General features: G+C 38.2%; 2 protein-coding genes across 11 annotated transcripts in view; both read right to left on the reverse strand.

The window, feature by feature from the left end:
* The window catches only part of PPHLN1 (periphilin 1), a 158,624-nt gene that overhangs the window by 74,722 nt on the left and 65,234 nt on the right, over positions 1 to 18,668 (reverse strand). For 8 of the 10 annotated variants that reach the window (XM_047741299.1, XM_047741303.1, XM_047741296.1 and 5 more), the window contains 2 exons: positions 18,353 to 18,409; positions 15,869 to 15,948 (listed from right to left, as the gene is read on the reverse strand). In XM_047741299.1, the coding sequence (XP_047597255.1) occupies positions 15,869 to 15,948; positions 18,353 to 18,409 (137 nt within the window). The remainder of the gene's footprint in view (positions 1 to 15,868; positions 15,949 to 18,352; positions 18,410 to 18,668) is intronic. The other 2 variants (XM_047741305.1, XM_047741300.1) reach the window with 1 other exon arrangement.
* LOC125106771 (cytochrome c oxidase subunit 7A2, mitochondrial-like) lies at positions 10,296 to 10,763 on the reverse strand. Its single transcript, XM_047741307.1, has one exon. It carries the CDS (start codon positions 10,690 to 10,692, stop codon positions 10,441 to 10,443), a length of 252 nt encoding a protein of 83 aa, XP_047597263.1. The 5' UTR covers positions 10,693 to 10,763; the 3' UTR covers positions 10,296 to 10,440.

Raw genomic sequence — 18,668 nt, forward strand, 5'->3', positions numbered from 1 at the left:
GGGGAGTCTGTTTCTCCCTCTGCCCTTCCCCTCTGCTCGTGCACACTCTCTCTCTCAAATAAATAAAATCCTAAAAAAAAGAAATTGCTAAAATTCACTATGGTTGCTTCCCACTAACATGTACCACAAAGTCCTAATGTTGTAACTTATATTTACACTATACTTCAGAAGAAATGAGTATTTCATATATCCTAATTTAAACATTCATAGTGAGTTGGATGGGCAACTGTTATGTCTTTTCTTTCATTTCTACCTGACAATAAAAACAAGCCAGTCTCTGAGGGGATAAAGCACCCCTGACATGGTAAGGCAGAACCAAAGTTTCAATCAAGCTTTCCTATTCAAAACCAGCATTCTAGAACCCTCAGACTTCTGCGAAAGCTCTAAAGACACAAGATGTCACAAAGACATCTTTTTTTCTTTTCTGCTTTGAGGCAGTGAAGCAGCTACTCCCTGAATACAGCACAGACTGCCAGGTGACGTCTGTCTCCTCTTGCTGAAAAGCCAAATATACCAAAGACAGAAAAACAGAAAAGTGAAGAAGGAAGAGAATACAAGTAACAACATTTATGGAAAGTCAACCTGAGGTTGGGGAAGAGAACCTCTAACTGCTAAGAGCAGATGGAAAGAGCAAATTAAGGATTAGAATCATGGATCACCTGTTCAACATGTTTTGGGACACTGGAAGGTAGAAATAAGAATGAAATAGTGAGGAGTAGCTATGATCTTCAGAAAATTATTTAAGTTCTGAGACTTTTCTATAAAATGGAGATACAGATCTACTTTTTAAAATTATAAAATAATTACAACCATGGCATATGCTAACACCTGCATCACATCACATAATTACCATTTTCTTCTTTGTGGTAAGAACATTTATGATCTCTTAGCAAATTTTAAGTATACAGTATTATTAACTATAATCACTATGCTGTACATTAGATCTCCAGAACTTACCATCATATAGATGGAAATTTATACTCTCTGACCAACATCTCCTCCCCTTTTCCCTCAACTCCTAGCCCCTACTGACCCTTATCTGTTCCTATGAATTCAGCTTTTTTAGATTCCACATTTTTTTTTTTAAGATTTTATTTATTTACTTGAGAACAAGAGAAAGCAAGAGTGGGGGAAGAAGGAGAGGGAGAGGCAGGCTCCCTGCTGAGCAAGGAGCCTGACACTGGACTCTAAGATCATGACCTGAGCCAGAGGCAGATGCTTAACCAACTGAGTCACCCAGGTGCCACTTTAAATTCCACATCTAAGTGAAATCATACAGTACTTAGTCTTTCTCTAACTGGCTTACTAGCATAATAAGGTCCATTTGGCACAAATGCTAGGATGTCCTTTCTCATAGTTCAATATATTCCACTGTGTATATATACCACATCTTCTGTATTCATTTATCTATAGAAGGACACAGGTTGTTTTCAGGTCTTGGTTACTATGAATAATGCTGCAATGAACAGCATTTGAGATCCTCTCTTCATTACCTTTGGATATATACCCAGATATGGGATTTCTGGATCATATGACAGTCCTATTTTTACTTTTTTGAGGAATCCCCATGCTGTTTTCCATAGTGGCTACACGAATTTACATTCCTACCAACAGTGCACAAGGGTTCCCTTTCCTCCACACCCTCACTAACATTTGTTACCTCATCTTTTTGACAACAGTCATTCTAACAGCCGTTGAGATGCTATCTCACTATAGTTTTGATTTCTATTTCCCAGATAATTAGTGATGTTGAGTACCTTTTTGTATACCTCTTGGCCATTTGTATGTCTTCCTTGAAAAAAATGTTTCTTTAGTTCCATTACTCAATTTTTAATTGGACTGCTTGATTTTTTTGCTATTGAGTTGTTCAAGTTCTTCATATACTTTAGATAATAACCCCTTATCAGATTCATGATTTGTAAATATTTTCTACCATTCCTTAGGTTGCTTTTTTCATTTTGTTGATTGTTTTCCTTTGCTGTGCAGAAGCTTTTTACTTTAAAGTGATCCCACTTGTTTATTTTTGCTTTTGCTGCCTCCACTTTTGGTGTTGAATCTAAAAAACTCATTGCCAAGACTGATGCCAGAGAACTGACCACCTATGTTTTCTTCTAGGTCTTCTAATGTTTTTAGGTCTCACTTTCAAGTCTTTAATCCACTTGGGAGTTGATTTCATATATGGTGTAAACTAGGGGTCCGGTTTCATTATGTTGTATGTTGCTCAGTTTTCCCAACACTATTTATTGAAAAGACTGCCCTTTTTCCTATTATATACTCTTGGCTCCTGCTCTGTAAATTCATTGACCATATATATGCATGGGTTTACTTCTGAGGTCTCTATTCTTTTCCACTGATTGATATGTCTGTTTTTATGCCAATACCATAGTGTGGGGATAACTACAGCTTTGTAATATAGTTTGAAATCAAGAAGCATGATGCCTCCATCTTTGCTCTTATTAAAACTGCTTTGGTCATCTGGGGTCTTCTGTGGTTCCATACAAATTTTAGGACGATTTGTTCTAGTTCTGTGAAAAATACCATTGGTTTTTTATAAGAATTGCACAGAATCTATAGATTGCTTTGAGTAGTGTGGACATTTTAAGAATATTAATCTTTCCAATCCGTGAACATGGATTATCTTTCCATTCATTTGTGTCTTCTTCAACTTCTTTCATCAATGTTTTAAAATTTTCAGCATAAAGGTATTTCGCCTCTGTGGTTAAATTTACTCCTAAATATTTTCTTTTCATGCTATTGTAAATGGAAATGTTTTCTTAACTTCACTTTTTGATAGTTTATAATTGCTGTATAGAAACACAACTAACCTTTGCATATTGATTTTTGAATCCCACAACTTTACTGAACTTACATATTAATTCTAATAGCTGTTTAGTTGACACTTTTTGGTTTTCAATAGTTAAAAATGTCACACACACACACACAAAAGACAGACTTACTTCTCCCTTCCCAATTTGGATGCTTTTTATTTCTTTTCCTTGCCTAATTATTCTGGCCAGGACTTCTGGTTCTATGATGGTTAGAAGTGACAAGAGTAGACCAGCTGTTTTGTTCCTGATCTTTGAGGTAAAGCGTTCAGCTTTTTACCACTAAGTATAATGTTAGCTCTTGGCTTGTCATATCAGACCTTTATTTTGTTGAGGTATATTCCCTCAATACCCAGTCTGTTCAGAGTTTTTAGCATGAATGGATGTGGAATTATGCCAAATGAGGTTTTTTTGCATCTATTGAAATGATCATACATTTTTAACCTTCATTTTGTTAATTGCAGATTACCACATCTGTATTCATCAGAGATACTGGCCTATAATATTCTTTCGCTTGTATCAAGGTAATGCTGAGCTCAAAATGAGCCTCTTCTGTTGTGGTTTTTTGTTTGTTTATTTGTTTGTTTGTTTGTTTTTGGAAGAGTTTCAGAAGAATTAGTACTCCTGAAATATTTGTAGGAATTTACCAGTGAAATAATTTGAGAAAATTATTTAACTTCTGATATTTTCTTTTTTTTTTTTTTAAGATTTTATTTATTTATTTGACAGAGAAAGAGATCACAAGTAGGCAGAGAGGCAGGCAGAGAGAGAGGGGAAAGCAGGCTCCCTGCCAAGCAGAGAGCCTGATGTGGGGCTCAATCCCCAGATTCTCAACAAGATCCTAGCTAATATGATCCAACAGTGAATTAAAAAGATTATCCACCATGACCAGGTGGGATTTATCCATGGGATGTAAGGGTGGTTCAACATTTGCAAATCAATGTGATAGAACAAATCAATAAGAGAAGAGAGAAGAACCGCATGGTCTTCTCAATTGACGCAGAAAAAGCATTTGACAAATATAGCATCTGTTTCTGATTAAATCAATTCAAAGTATAAGGATAGAGGGAACATTCCTCAACTTCATAAAATCTATCTATGGAAAACCCACAGTGAATATCATCCTTAATGGGGAGAAGCTGACAGCCTTCCCTTTGAGATCAGGAACATGACAAGGATCCACTCTCACCACTGTTGTTCAACATAGTGCTAGAAGTCCTAGCAACAGCAACCGGAGAACAAAAAGAAATAAAAGGTATTCAAATTGTCAAAGAAGAAGTCAAACTCTCTCTCTTCGCAGATGATATGATACTTTATATGGAAAACCCAAAAGATTCCACCCCCAAACTACTGGAACTTATACAGCAATTCAGTAATGTGGCAGGATACAAAAATCAATGTACACCAACAATGAAAATATAGAAAGGGAAATTAGAGAATTGATTCCATTTACTATAGCACCAAGAACCGTAAGATACCTGGGAATAAACCTAACTGAAGAGGTAAAGGATCTGTACTCGAGGAACTACGGAACACTCATGAAAGAAATTGAAGAAGACACAAAAAGATGGAAGACCATTCCATGTTCATGGATCAGAAGACTAAACACTGTTAAAATGTCTATACTGCCCAGAGCAATCTATACTTTCAATGCCATCCTGATCAAAATTCCACCGGCATTTTTCAAAGAGCTGGAACAAACAAACATAAAATTTGTATGGAACCAGAAGAGACCCCGAATTGCTAAGGAAATGTTGAAAAAGGAGAAAAAAAAAATACTGGGGGCATCACGTTGCCTGATTTCAAGCTTTACTACAAAGCTGTGATCACCAAGAGAGCATGGTACTGGCACAAAAACAGACACATAGACCAGTGGAACAGAGTAGAAAGCCCTGATATGGACCCTCAACTCTATGGTCAAATAATCTTCAACAAAGCAGGAAAAAATATACAGTGGAAAAAAGACAGTCTCTTCAATAAATGGTGCTGGGAAAATTGTGGACAGCTATGTGTAGAAGAATGAAATTCGACAATTCTCTTACACCATACTCAAAGATAAACTCAAAATGGATAAAAGACCTCAACATAAGGCAGGAATCTATCAAAATCCTAGAGGAGAACATAGGCAGTAACCTCTTTGACATCAGCCACAGCAACTTCTTTCAAGGTATGTCTCCAAAGACAAAGGAAACAAAAGCGAAAATGAACTTTTGGGACTTCATCAAGATCAAAAGCTTCTGCACAGCAAAAGAAACAGTCAACAAAACAAAGAGGCAACCCACAGAATGGGAGAAGATATTCGCAAATCACGCTACAGACAAAGGGCTGATATCCAAGATCTATAAAAGAACTACTCAAACTCAACACACACAAAACAGATAATCACATTCAAAAAATGGGCAGAAGACATGAATAGACACTTCTGCAAAGAAGACATACAAATGGCTAACAGACACATGAAAAAATGTTCATCATCATTAGCTATCAGGGAGATTCAAATCAAAACCACACTGAGATACCACCTTACACCAGTTAGAATGGCCAAAATTAATAAGATAGTAAGCAACGAGTGTTGGAGAGGATGTGGAGAAAGGGGAACCTTCTTACACTGTTGGTGGGAATGCAAGTTGGTGCAGCCACCTTGGAAAACAGTGTGGAGATTCCTCAAAAAATTAAAAATAGAGCTACCCTATGACCCTGCAATTCCAATACTGGGTACTTACCCCAAAGATACATCTGTATCTTTGGGGTACAGATACACCTGTACCCCAATCTTCATAGCAGCAATGGCCACAGTCGCCAAACTGTGGAAAGAACCAAGATGCCCTTCGCCCTTCGATGGATGAATAGATAAAGAAGATATGGTCCATTATACAATGGAGTATTATGCCTCCATCAGAAAGGATGAATACCCAACTTATGTATCAACATAAACAGGACTAGAAGAGATTACGGTGAGTGAAATAAGTCAAACAGAGAGAGTCAATTATCATATGGTCGCACTTACTTGTGGCGCATAAGGAATAACTCGGAGGACATTGGGAGATGGAGAGGAGAAGTGAGTTGGGGGAAATCGGAGGGGGAGACAAACCATGAGAGACTGTGGACTCTGAGAAACAAACTGAGGGTTTTGGAGGGGAGGGGGTGGGAGGTTGGGTGAAGCTGCTGGTGGGTATTATGGAGGGCACGTATTGCATGCAACACTGGGAATGGTGCATAAATAATGAATTCTGGAACACTGAAAAAATAAAATTAAATTTAAAAATTTTTTTATTTATTTATTTGACAAAGAGAGATCACAAGTAGGCAGAGAGAGAGGGGAAGTAGGCTCCCTGTTGAGCAGAGAGCCTGATGCGGGGCTCGATCCTAGGACCCAGAGATCATGACCTGAGCCGAAGGCAGAGGCCTAACCCACTGAGCCACCCAGGCACCCCTGAACATTTTCTATAAAGTGGAGATATATATACCTAATTATACTAGTGGATTTCTGTATGAATAAGAGAAAAAAATATTTAATATAGTAACTAGAATCAGGTAGTTATACAATAAATATTAGGTCTCTGACTATACACACCCTTCCCAAAATAAAAGCACAGTCTATCAAATATGCCCCATGTGAATATTCATTCCCACCTTGTTATGGTCAAAATGAGCAATGACTGAAGTTAAATATTAATTTTAGCATACCGTGTGGAGAAAATAATATGAGAAAACTGTTCATTTTTCTGGTAGCTACTTTCAAGTTGTGGTTACTTAAGATTCAACTTTTGGGTTTTTTTAATTATTTTATTTTCCTGTATCTCTACAGTGGACCCATGAACAGCACAGGTTTGAACTCTGTAGGTCCACTTATATGTGGATTTTTTACTGTTCATTACTATAAATGCATTTCTCTTATGACTTTTAAGATTTTATTTATTTGAGAGAGAGAGGGAAAAGGGAGAGCACAAGCAGGGAAAGCAGCAAAGGGAGAGGGAGCAGGCTCCCCACTGAGCAGGGAGCTGGATGTGGGCCTCAATCCCAGAACCCTGGGAATATGACCTGAGCTGAAGGCACATGCTTAACCTACTTAACTACCCAGGTGCCCCGCTCTTATGATTTTTGTAACATTTTCTTTTTCCTAGCTAACTTTACTGCAAGAATATAGTGTATAATATACATAGCATAAAAAATATGTTACTTGATATAATCAGTCAGGATTCCAGTTGACAGCAGGCTATAAGTAGTTAAGGAGAGCCAAAATTTATGTATGAATTTTTGACTGCACAGGAGGTCTGTACTCCCAACCCCTATGTTGTTCAAGGGTCAACAGCACTTTTTTCTTTTTATTACTATTTTATTTTTTTGATCATTTATGTACTTTAAGTTCAATTAACATATAATGTACTATTAGTTTCAGATGTAGAGGTCAGTGATTCAACAGTCTTATATAATACTCAGTGCTCATTACATCACAAGGCCTCCTTAATGTCCAACAACTTAATGTCCAATCCCCCCACCTTCCTTCCCTCCAGAAACCCTCAGTTTGCATCCTATGATTAAGAGTTTGTTTTTTCCCCCCTCTCTGATTTTGTATTGTTTTATTTTTTCCTCTCTTCCCCTATGATCCTCTGCCTTGTTTATTAAATACCACATATCAGTGAGATTATATAATTGTCTTTCTCTGATTGACTTATTTCGCTTATCATAATACCTTCTAGTTCCATCCAAGACATTGCAAATGGCAAGATTTCAATTTTTTTATTTCTGAGTAGTATTTCATTTTATACACACACACACACACACACACACACACACACACATACCACATCTTCTTTATCCATTTAATCTGTAGATGGACATCTGGGCTCTTTCCATAGTTTGGCTATTGTGGAAATTGCTGCTGTAAACATTGGGGTGCATGTGCCCCTTTGGATTGATACATTTGTATCATTGGGTTACATACCTAGTAATATGACTGCTGCATCATAGGGTAGCTTTATTTTCAACTTTTTGAGGAACTTCCATACTGTTTTCCAAGAGGGTTCCCCTTTCTCCATATCCTCACCAACACCTGTAGTTTCCTAACTTGTTAATTTTAGCCATCCTGGGGTTCCTGGGTGGCTCAGGGGCTTAAGCCTCTGCCTTCAGCTCAGGTCATGATCTCAGGGTCCTAGGATTGAGCCCCACATGAGGCTCTCTGCTTGGCGGGGAGCCTGCTTCTCCCTCCCTTTCTGCCTGCCTCTCTGCCTACCTGTCATCTGTCAAATAAATAAAATATTTTTTAAAAAATTTTTAGCCATCCTTACTGGTGTGTGGTGAGATTCTTAGGTATCTTAAGCATCTTACTCATGGTGGTTTTGATTTGCATTTCCCTGATGATGAGTGATGTTGAGCAGTTTTTCATGTGACTGTTGGCCGTTTGTATGTCTTCTTTGGAGAAATGTCTGTGTTTTCTGCCGATCTCCTGATTGAATTATTTGTTCTTTCGGTGTTGAGTTTGATAAGTTCTTTATAGATTTTGGATACTAGCCCATTAACTGATAAGACATTGGCAAAGATCGTTCTGCATTCTGTCGGCTGTCTTTTGGTTTTGTCAACTGTCAACTTTACTATACAAAAGCTTTTTATCTTGATGAAGTCACAATAGTTCATTTTTGCCTTTCTTTCCCTTGCCTTTGGAGACATATCTAGCAAGAAGTTGCTGCAGCTGAGGTCACAGAGAGTGCTGCCTGTGTTCTCCTCTAGGATTTGGATGGATTCTTGTATCACATTTAGGTCTTTCGTCCATTTTGAGTCTATTTTGTGTACGGTATAAGAAAATGGTCCAGTTTCATTTTTTCATGCATATGGCTGTCCAATTTTCCTAACACCATTTGTTGAAGAGACTATGTTTTTTCCATTGGATATTCTTCCCTGCTTTGTCGAAGATTAGTTAACCACAGAATTGAAGGTCCATTTCTGGGCTATTTTGTTCCATCGATTTATGTGTCTGTTTTTATGCCAGTACCATACTGTCTTGATGATTACGGCTGTGTAATACAGCTTGACGTCTTGAATTGTGATGCCACCAGCTTTGGTTTTCTTTTTCAATATTCTTTGGCTAATCGGGGTCGTTTCTGGTTCCATACAAATTTTAGGATTATTTGTTCCAGTTCTGTGAAAAAAGCTGATGGTATTTTGATAGGGATTGTATTGCATGTATAAGTTGCTCTATGTAGCAAAAACATTTTAAAAGTATTTGTTCTTCTAGGGGGCACCTGGGTGGCTCAGTGGGTTAAGCCTCTGCCTTCAGCTCAGGTCATGATCTCAGGATCCTGGGATCAAGCCCCACATCGGGCTCTCTGCTCAGCAGGGAGCCTGCTTCCTCCTCTCTCTCTGCCTGCCTCTCTGCCTACTTGTGATCTCTCTCTCTGTCAAATAAATAAATAAAATCTTTAAAAAAAAAGTATTTGTTCTTCTAATCCATAAGCATGGAAGGTTTTTCCATTTCTTTGTGTCTTCCTCAATTTCTTTGATGAGTATTCCATAATTTTCTGAGTACAGATCCTTTGCCTCTGTGGTTAGGTTTATTCTTAAGTACCTTACAGTTTTTGGTACAATTGTAAGTGGGATTGACTCCTTAATTTCTCTTTCTTCTGTCTCATTGTTAGTGTATAGAAATGCAACTGATTTCTTTGCTTTGACTTTATAGCTTGCCACTTTGCTGAATTCCCAAATGAGTTCTAGCAATTTTTTGGTGGAGTCTTTTGGGTTTTCCATATATAGTATCAAGTCATCTGCAAAGAGTGGGAGTTTGACTTCTTCTATGCTGATTCGGATATCTTTTATTTCTGTTTGTGTCTGATTGCTGAGGTTACGACTTCTAGTACTATGCTGAGTAGCAGTGTTAATAGTGGGAATCCCTGCCATGTTTCTGACCTTAGGGGAAAAGCTCTCAGTTTTTCCCCATTGAGAATGATACTCACTGTGGGCTTTTCGTATATGGCTTTTATGATATTGAGTTATATATCCCTATATAACTATATAACTAACTACATAACTATATATATATAGATATATATATCTATCTAAATATATATATATCCCTACCCTGTGAAGAGTTTTAATCAAGAAAGCCACCAAGCCTAGGTGGCTCAGTGGGTTAAGCCACTGCCTTCGGCTCAGGTCATGATCTCTCGGTCCTGGGATCGACCGCATTGGGTTCTCTGCTCAGTGGGGAGCCTGCTTCCCTCTTTCTCTCCCTCTGCCTGCCTCACTGCCTACTTGTGATCTCTACCTGTCAAATAAATAAATAAATAAAATCTTAAAAAAAAAAGAAAGGAAGGAAGCTGTACTTTGTCAAATGTTTTTTCTGCATATACTGAAAGGATCATATGGTTCTTGTCCTTTCTTTTATTTATGCAGTGTATCACACTAATAGATATGCGGATGTTGAACCACCCTTGTAGCCCAGGGGAAAAAAAAAACACGTGGTGTAGTGAATAATCCTTTTTTTTTTTTCATGGTAAAGACTGCTTTATTGGTGGCAGTTAATATAAGTCAATAAATATTGATCCCCAAATAACTCATTTATTTACAGTTACTGGTCCATAGAGAGCTGAACGAAACTGCCCGCTGAGATGATAAACTGAAGTCAATCCTGCTTCTTGGGAAATGAAGCCATAGCTAGCTGATATATGGCATACGCTGTTCCACCAACTGTAAGCATCACAGTAGCTCTATACAGGAGGGAATCAGCTACTCCACCCTTTAGATGCACTGGAATTCCATTATCCTCCTGAAACAGCTTTTGTTTCTCTGGAACTTTATTTTCAAACTGCCTGCGTAAAGCAGTACTTATGGTCCTCTGGGCAATCTGAAGAAGAGCCAGCAGATTCCGCAGCATCTTGGCTCAGTTAATACCCACCAACCGCGACAACCAACCACCAAGAACGAAACTCCCCACACCAGAACCAGAACTCGTGAATAATCCTTTTAATATACTGCTGGATCCTACTGGCTAGTGTCTTTGTGAGAACTTTTACATCCATGCTCATCAGGGATAATGATCTGTAATTCTTTTGGGTGGGGTCTTGGTCTGGTTTTGGAACCAAGGTAATGCTGGCCTGCCTCATGGAAGGAGTGTGAAAGTTTGCCTTCCATGTCTATTTTTTGAAATTGCTTGAGAAGAATAGGTATTAATTCTTTTTTAAATGATTGGTAGAATTCTCCTGGGAAGCCATCTGGCCCTGGACTCTTGTTTGTTGGGAGATTTCTGTTTACTGACTCAATTTCCTTACTGGTTATGGGTCTCTTCAGGTTTTGTCTTCTATTTCTTTCTGTTTTTGTTTTGATGGCTTATACATCTCCAAGAATGCACCCATTTCTTCCAGACTGCCTAATTTGCTGATATAAACTTGCTCACAATATGCTCTTAAAACAGCGTTTAATTGGTGTCACTTGCGATCTCTCCTCCTTTATTTGGGTCCTTCCTCTTTTCTTTTTGATATGGCTGGCCAGGGGTTTATCAATCTTATCAATTCTTTCAAAGAACCAGCTCCTAGTTTCATTGATCTGTTCTACTATTGTTTTTGTTTCTATTTCATTGATTTCTGCTCTGAAGTTTACTATTTCTCTTCTCCTGCTGGGTTTAGGCTTTATTTGCTGTTCTTTTTCCAGTTCCTTTAAGAGTAAGGTTAGGTTGTATATTTGAGCCCTATGTTGTTTCTTGAGAAAGGCTTGTATTGGTATATGCTTCCCTTTTAGGACTGCCTTTGCTGTATCCCAAAGGTTTTGAATAATTGTGTTTTCATTTTCATTTGTTTCCATGAATTTAAGTCCTTAATTTCCTGGTGGACCCATTCATTCTTTAGTAGGATGCTCTTTAGCCTCCATGTATTTGACTTCTTTCCAAATTTCCACTTGTGGTTGAGTTCAAGTTTCAAAGCACTGTGGTCCAAAAATATGCAGGGAATGATCCCAAGCTTTTGGTATCAGTTGAGACCTGGTTTGTGACCCAAGACGTGATCTATGGAGAATGTTCCATGTGCACTTGAGAAGAATGTGTATTCCACTGCTTTGGGATGGAATGTTCTGAATGTATCTGTGAAGTCCATCTGGTCCAGTGTGCCATTCAGTCTTTGTTTCCTTGTTGATCTTCTGCTTAGATGATCTGTCTATTGCTGTGAGTGGGGTGTTTAAGTCCCATACTATTATTGTATTATTGTTGATGTGTTTCTTTAATTTTGTTATTAACTGGTTTATATAACTGGTTGCTCCCATGTTAGGAGCATAAATAGTTAAAACTGTTAGATCTTTTTGGATAGACCCTTTAATTATGATATAGCGTCCTTCCTCATCTCTTATTATAGTCTTTGGTTTAAAATCTAATTTGTCTGATATAAGGATTGCAACCCTAGCTTTCTTTTCATGTCCATTAGCATGATAAGTGGTTTTCTACCCCCTCACATTCAATCTGGAGGTATTTTGGGGTCTAAAATGAGTCTCCTTCAGAAAGTATTATCAATGGGTCTTGCTTTTTTTAATCTAATCTCCATACCCTGTGTCTTTTGATAAGGGCATTAACCCACTTACATTCAGAGTAACTATTGAAAGATTTGAATTTAGTACCATTGTACTACCATTAAAGTCACTGTTTCTGTAAACTGTCTCTATTCCTTTCTGGTCTCTATTACTTTTGAGCTCTCTCTTCACTTAAAGGATCTCTTAATATTTCCTGCAGGGCTGGTTTAGTGATCAGAAATTCTTTTAGTTTCTGTTTTTCCTGAAGCTTTTAAAAATCTCTCCTTCTGTTCTGAATGACGTCCGAGCTGGATAAAGTACTCTTGGGTAGTTATTTTTCTCATTTAGCATCCTAAATATATCATGCCAGTCTTTTCTGGCCTGCCAATTCTCTGTGGATATGTCTTCTGCCAGAGTAATGTTTCCACCCTTGTAGGTTACAGATGTCTTGTCCCGAGCTGCTTTCAGGATTATCTCTTTGACTCATAGCTATGCAAGCTTCACTACTATATGTTGGTGTGTTAATCTATTTTTATTGATTTTTGAGGGGAGTTCTCCGTGCCTCCTAGACTTGAATGCCTGTTTCCTTCCCCAGATTAGGGAAGTTCTCCACTACAATATGTACCAATATAACTTCTGCCCCTGTCTCTCTCTTTCCTTTTCTTCTGGGATCCCAATTATTCTAATATTATTTTGCTTTATGATACCACTTATCTCTCAAATTCTTCCCTCATGATCCAGTAGTTGTTTATCTCAGTTATTTTTCTCAGCTTCCTATTCTTCATCATTTTATCTTCTATATCACTAATTCTCTCTTCTGTCTCATTTATCCTCGCACTTAGAGCCTCCACTTTTTATTGCATCTCATTAATAAGCTTTTTTAGTGCAACCTGATTAGATTTTAGGTCTTTTATTTCTCTAGAAAGGGAGTCTCTAGTGTTCTCTATGTTCTACTCAAGCCCAGCTAGTGTCTTTTTATAGTAGTTATTCTGAACTCTAGTTCTGACATCTTACTTATATCCACACTGTTTAGGTCATTGGAATTTCAGTACTGCCTCTTGTTCTCTTTTTTGAGGTGAGTTTTTTGGTCTTATCATTCTTGCTGAAAAGAATAGATCAACAAGAGAACAAAATACTAAAATGGCAACAACAGCCCCAGAGAAATATACTAAACAAAATCAGAAGAGTCCCAAAACTGGGAAGAAAAAAAGAAAGAGAGAAAGAGAGAGATAATCAGACAGGTGAACAGAACAGAGCAATATACTGGATCCTGTGTGTATTTTTGCTTGCTTCATAGAAAACCAGATCCCTTGGAGCTCCTGGGTGGCTCGATTGGTTAAGCCACTGCCTTTGGCTCAGGTCGCAATCCCAGGGTCCTGGAATCAAGCCCTGAGCAGGCAGCTTGCTTCTCCTTCTTCTCTGTGCTCTCTCTCTCTCTCTCTCAAATAAATAAATGCTTAAGAAAGAAAGAAAAAGACAGACTAGATCTCAAAATTGTAACAGAAGAAAAACTTACCTACATACATACAAAAGTAAAATTAAATACAATGAAAGAATAGAATGTAACTGTACAAATTAAAATTAAAAGACAAAAAACAAAAAAAAAGAAAAAAGGAGGAATATAAACAGATAGGTGAACAGAACAGAGCAATACACTATATCCTAGGTGTGTTGTGGTCTGTTTGTTAGAAGAAAGTACAACAAATATGTTGTTTAAAAAAAGTGTAAAAAAAAGTGCAAATATGCACTAAACCAAAATTGTAAAGAAAAACTTATATATAATACATTGAAAGGATAGAATTTTATTGTAAAGATGAAAATTTAAAAAGATTTTAGCAAAAAAAAAGAAGGAAAAGAAGGAGAGAAGAAAGGAGAGAATATGATCAGACAAGTGAAAAGAACAGAGCAATACACTAGATTCTGCATGTATTTTGGTCTGTTAGAAGAAACTGCGTTCCAAAACTATAAAGAAAAAAACTTATGTATATACAAAAATAAAATTAAAGAAAATGATAGAATTTAACTGTAAAAATGAAAATTAAAAAAGATTTTTTAAAAAGCTGATAAAATAGGAAATTGACTGAAAAAGGAAAGAGGAAAAAAATATATAAATTAAAAGACTAAGGAACCAGGGGAAAAAACCATTAATTCTATATACTATTTTCCCCTAGTGCTGGAGTTTTGCAGTTTTGCAAGTTCAGTAAAGTTGGTCTTAGCAGCATGTTCTTGCTGATCTTCTGGGGGTGGGGCCTTTTGCCCTGATTCTCAGGTGTCTTTGGCTGGAGTGGAACTGCAACCACTCTTGCCAGGGGGCAGACTAAGCAAGCAGCTCTGGATTGTTCAACCTGGCTTTTGTTCCCTGAACGCTTTATGTGTAGCTTTAGAGGATGAGAATGAAAATGGCAGCCCCCAAATCTCCAGCCCCAGAGCCAAAAGCTTGAGGCCCCACTCCTCAGTGAGCCTTCAAAGAAAAGCAATCAATCACTCCTGTCTCCCTGGACCCCGTACTCACCCAGACTGTGACCTAGCAGGCACGCGACCCCGTTTCTCAGGCACGCAACCCAGTTTTAAGTCTCCAAACCCTGCAGACTCCTGCAGTGTGCACCTGAGCCACTCCTCTCAAGGGAGGAAGGAGTTTCTCGCCGGTTCTGCCACTTGCTGGGCCTCTGCTCAGAGAGCAGTCACCTGACTGTGCCACAGTTCACAGTTTATGGCAACTCCAACCTGAAAGCCCACTCCTGGTTTGGCAAATTGTAGCTAGCTTCCTCACTCTGACGCCTGGGGGCTCTGCCACACTCAGTCACCCTCAGTCTTATTATGACCCTGGGGATCCTGAAACCACACTGTCCCACCTAGGACTTTGAACTGCTTCACCACCTGAGTGTTTTTCAGGCAGGGACATCTCTCACTGGAGCAGACTTCTAAAAGTTTTGATTTTGACGTCCACTACTCGATCACTTTCCAATGCCAGCTGATGGAGCTTCCTCCCCACCGTGGTTTATCTTCCCATACACCACCTCGGAGTCACTTCTCTGTACCTCCTACCTTGCAGAAAGTGGTCACTTTTCTATTCATAGAGTTGTAGTTATTCTTTTCTTAGAACTCTGGTTGACCTTACAAGAGTTCAAAATGATTTGATAGCTATATAGCTGAATTCCTGGGACCTGACAAAACTAAGGTCTCCTACTCTTCTACCATCTTGGACTCCTCCCGCAGTTTTGTTTTCTTTAAAGATTTATTTATTTGAGAAAGAAGAGAGAGAGAACAAGAGCATGAGTTGGGGGAGGGGCAGGGAGAGAATCTTCAAGCAGACTCCCTGCTGAGCACAGAGCCCTATTTGGGGCTCGATCCCTTGACCCATGAGATCATGACCTAAGCCAAAACCAAGAGTCAGACGCTTTACTGACTGAGCCACCCAGGCACCCCATGATTTAAGTTTTTAAATGAAGCAAGTTACCTTCATTTGGTTTGACAGTAAAGAATAACATTATTTGTACCTCACGGTGCATCTCCTTTACTTTGTGATTCCTCTTTAAATTGATTTTAAAGATATAACAAACCTTTGATGAAGGAACTGCTGAAGAACTTGAGGGTGAAGTGTCTCTTGATGTTTTCAAAGACTGAACAGGTCTCTCTTTACCTATACAAAAAATATAAAATGCAATTTTCTAACTCATTTGTTTTCAGTTTAGAGGGATTCTGCAAATAAATAAATGAGGAGGGTGTCATACACTTATTTTAGTACTGAAGTCTTCATCATTAAAGTAGATCCTTTAGTATCTAAATCTACCTATGTTTCTCAGAGGCAATGTACCATAAAAAATTCCAAGTAACCTAGAACCAATGGACATCGTATGTGCCATTCTAGGCCACATAAATGCCAATTACCAAACACAGAACCACTGAGACCTCAAGAACAGAAAAAGACTAAAATCATAAATGCTGCATCCTCCTTCCTAAAAGCTAACTTTTGACTTATCACAATAAATTTTCAAAAGTAGTTATTATATAAATACCACAAAGAAAACTAGCTAATTAAGCGATAGCTCAAAGCAAGGGGCATGTAGGAAATCTAGCAGATATTCCTGAAATACTTAGTCTAAAAAATAAAAATAAAAACTAGAAAACTATAATTAGAGTGCTAACCTAATGCCTGGTATGAGTAAGTACCCAAATATTTGTTAAATGGTTAAAAGTAAGTCTGTGTGAGATAGTCACTAACCCTTATCTTTAGTCACTACAGACACTAATGCAGTGCTATGCACATACCACTGTTACAGAAACTTAAGCCAAAGATTAGATTTAAATACTACTTTAGTAAGTTCAACACAGAAAATTGTTTTAAATATAATCATAAAAATAACTGAGTTGTTACTGATAGAAAAACATTTCATTAAATTATCTGTATGTGTCAAATATAAATCCTCTACTCTTAATTGCTTAAAAAAAACTAACAAAATTAAATTACAGAGAAAAGGAGAAGGTGGCACCAAGTTTGGATTGACATAGAAGTTGGTCAACACTAGCCAGTGGGTTATGGCCAAGAAAGCAGTCAAGGGCAAAAGCAGACATAAAACACCTTGAAACTGAAGCAAAGCCAGCTTCAGTCAAAAAGCCTCTGAAGCTCTTCCTGCTGTGGTCAAGATTGCTAGCAGAAGCCTAGAGCCTCAAGGCTTCTGACCATGTAGGGCAATAGTGAGTATCAGCTCTATCAAATGGCCTGCAGACCTGGAAAGCCTTTCTACAGATGCTCCTCTCACCTCTTCAGGGAGATCAGGCAACGCATGTAGATGCTTTTCATTATCACCAAGTGGGAGAGAACCACTGGCACACAGTAAGGGGAGGCTAGGGATGTTGCTCAAACCCCCTATAAATGCACATGACAGCTTCCCAAAACAAAGAATTATCTAACCTCAATTGTCAACAGTACCAAGGTTGCTCTGGGCACAGTATTCTACCTCTGAAACTCCAACAGTCTCATTAAAAGACATAACCTTCAAGTCTTTTAACTTGCATCATTAAGAGGCTTTCACAGTAAGTAAGTTTAAAAGTTCTTGGTAGACCTTAAAAATCAAAAGTAAGATACCAAGCAATACTACATCCCAAAATGACTAAGAACATGGTTTATTTAGTTATTCCTACAGTATCTGTTACATATGGCAAATTCCACATCATATTGTGACAGTGTCAGTCTATTCCACTCCAACAAAAGCTCCTAGAAGTGCAAGTATCATAGCTTATTTCTGAATATCCAGAGCCTACCCTGCTCAAGTCCTTTAAGAAAAGAATAAGTACTCAAAAATTAGGTGAAAAGATAAATTATTTTTCTACCTTTAGGATACAGGGACTTCCCCATTCTATTCAGATAAGCAATTCCTTAAAAAAAAAAAAGTGAGGAGCTCAACCAATCAGCACACTGAACTATGCTAATTAAAGGCATAATTACAGGCTCAATCGCAACACACAGCAGCTAGACACAGAATAAGCAGCTGTTAATCTCTTACTTAGCAAAATCTGACACAAACACATCAGCACTACAGGTATGTCAAGTATAGTGCACCAAATGTAGTTTTAGAATCTTTCCCGATTTTAGCTGCATAAGGGCTAAATCAAGCAGATTTCTCAGTGTGCAGAAGCAAAGGACTACTGAAGGGTAGAGCAGGTAGTATATCATATATCCACATATATTCATATATACCTGTTGCATGAAGGGCAGGGACAGGCAAGCAAAGGATAAAGAAAAAGGACGCTACAGATGGCAGCAGAAAGAGCACAGAGAAGGTAAAAAGAAATTGCCTGATCCTACTGTTGTCCAGGCCCGACAATGATTTGTTTGTTCTACAAATCTCAATCTCCTTTGAGGTGGCTATTCCTGACCAGACAAGAAACTCACAATCCTAATACCTGGATCTACTACTATTAAACTCTGGTTCCAACTAAAGACTAATGGAGCAGGTACATACTTTTCCCATTTCTGTAACCTCTATCAATTCAAGTCCCCCACCCCTTCACAATCCCAAATCAAAATCTAGCTCAAAACTCACCTCTTTCTGGATTTCCTTCATTCTGCCGTTTGTAGGAGGCACCAGCACGGATGGACTCTAGGGAAAGGTGGGCAAGAAGGAATTAACACCATCACCTCTGTGCCCAGGAGTGACAAGAGAAGAACCCAGAAGTAAGATTGATAAGAACATGAACTTCTGAGCATTTGCTGGTGACCCTAAACTCTTTCCTACCCTGCCTTCAAATCAGGATGCCTGAGCAACCACCACTCAAGAGTAATCACAGAACAGGAGAAAATTTTGTTTCTAAGATTAGAAGTTAATTGGGTCCAACAACAATGAAGTGTTAAGATTAGGC

This window comes from Lutra lutra, chromosome 8, assembly GCF_902655055.1.
Source record: "Lutra lutra chromosome 8, mLutLut1.2, whole genome shotgun sequence".
Lineage (NCBI taxonomy): Eukaryota > Metazoa > Chordata > Mammalia > Carnivora > Mustelidae > Lutra > Lutra lutra.

What these genes read in the sequence shown, in the direction of transcription:
- LOC125106771 (XM_047741307.1), bottom strand. Translation starts at nt 10,692, where the DNA reads ATGCTGCGGAATCTGCTGGCTCTTCTTCAGATTGCCCAGAGGACCATA.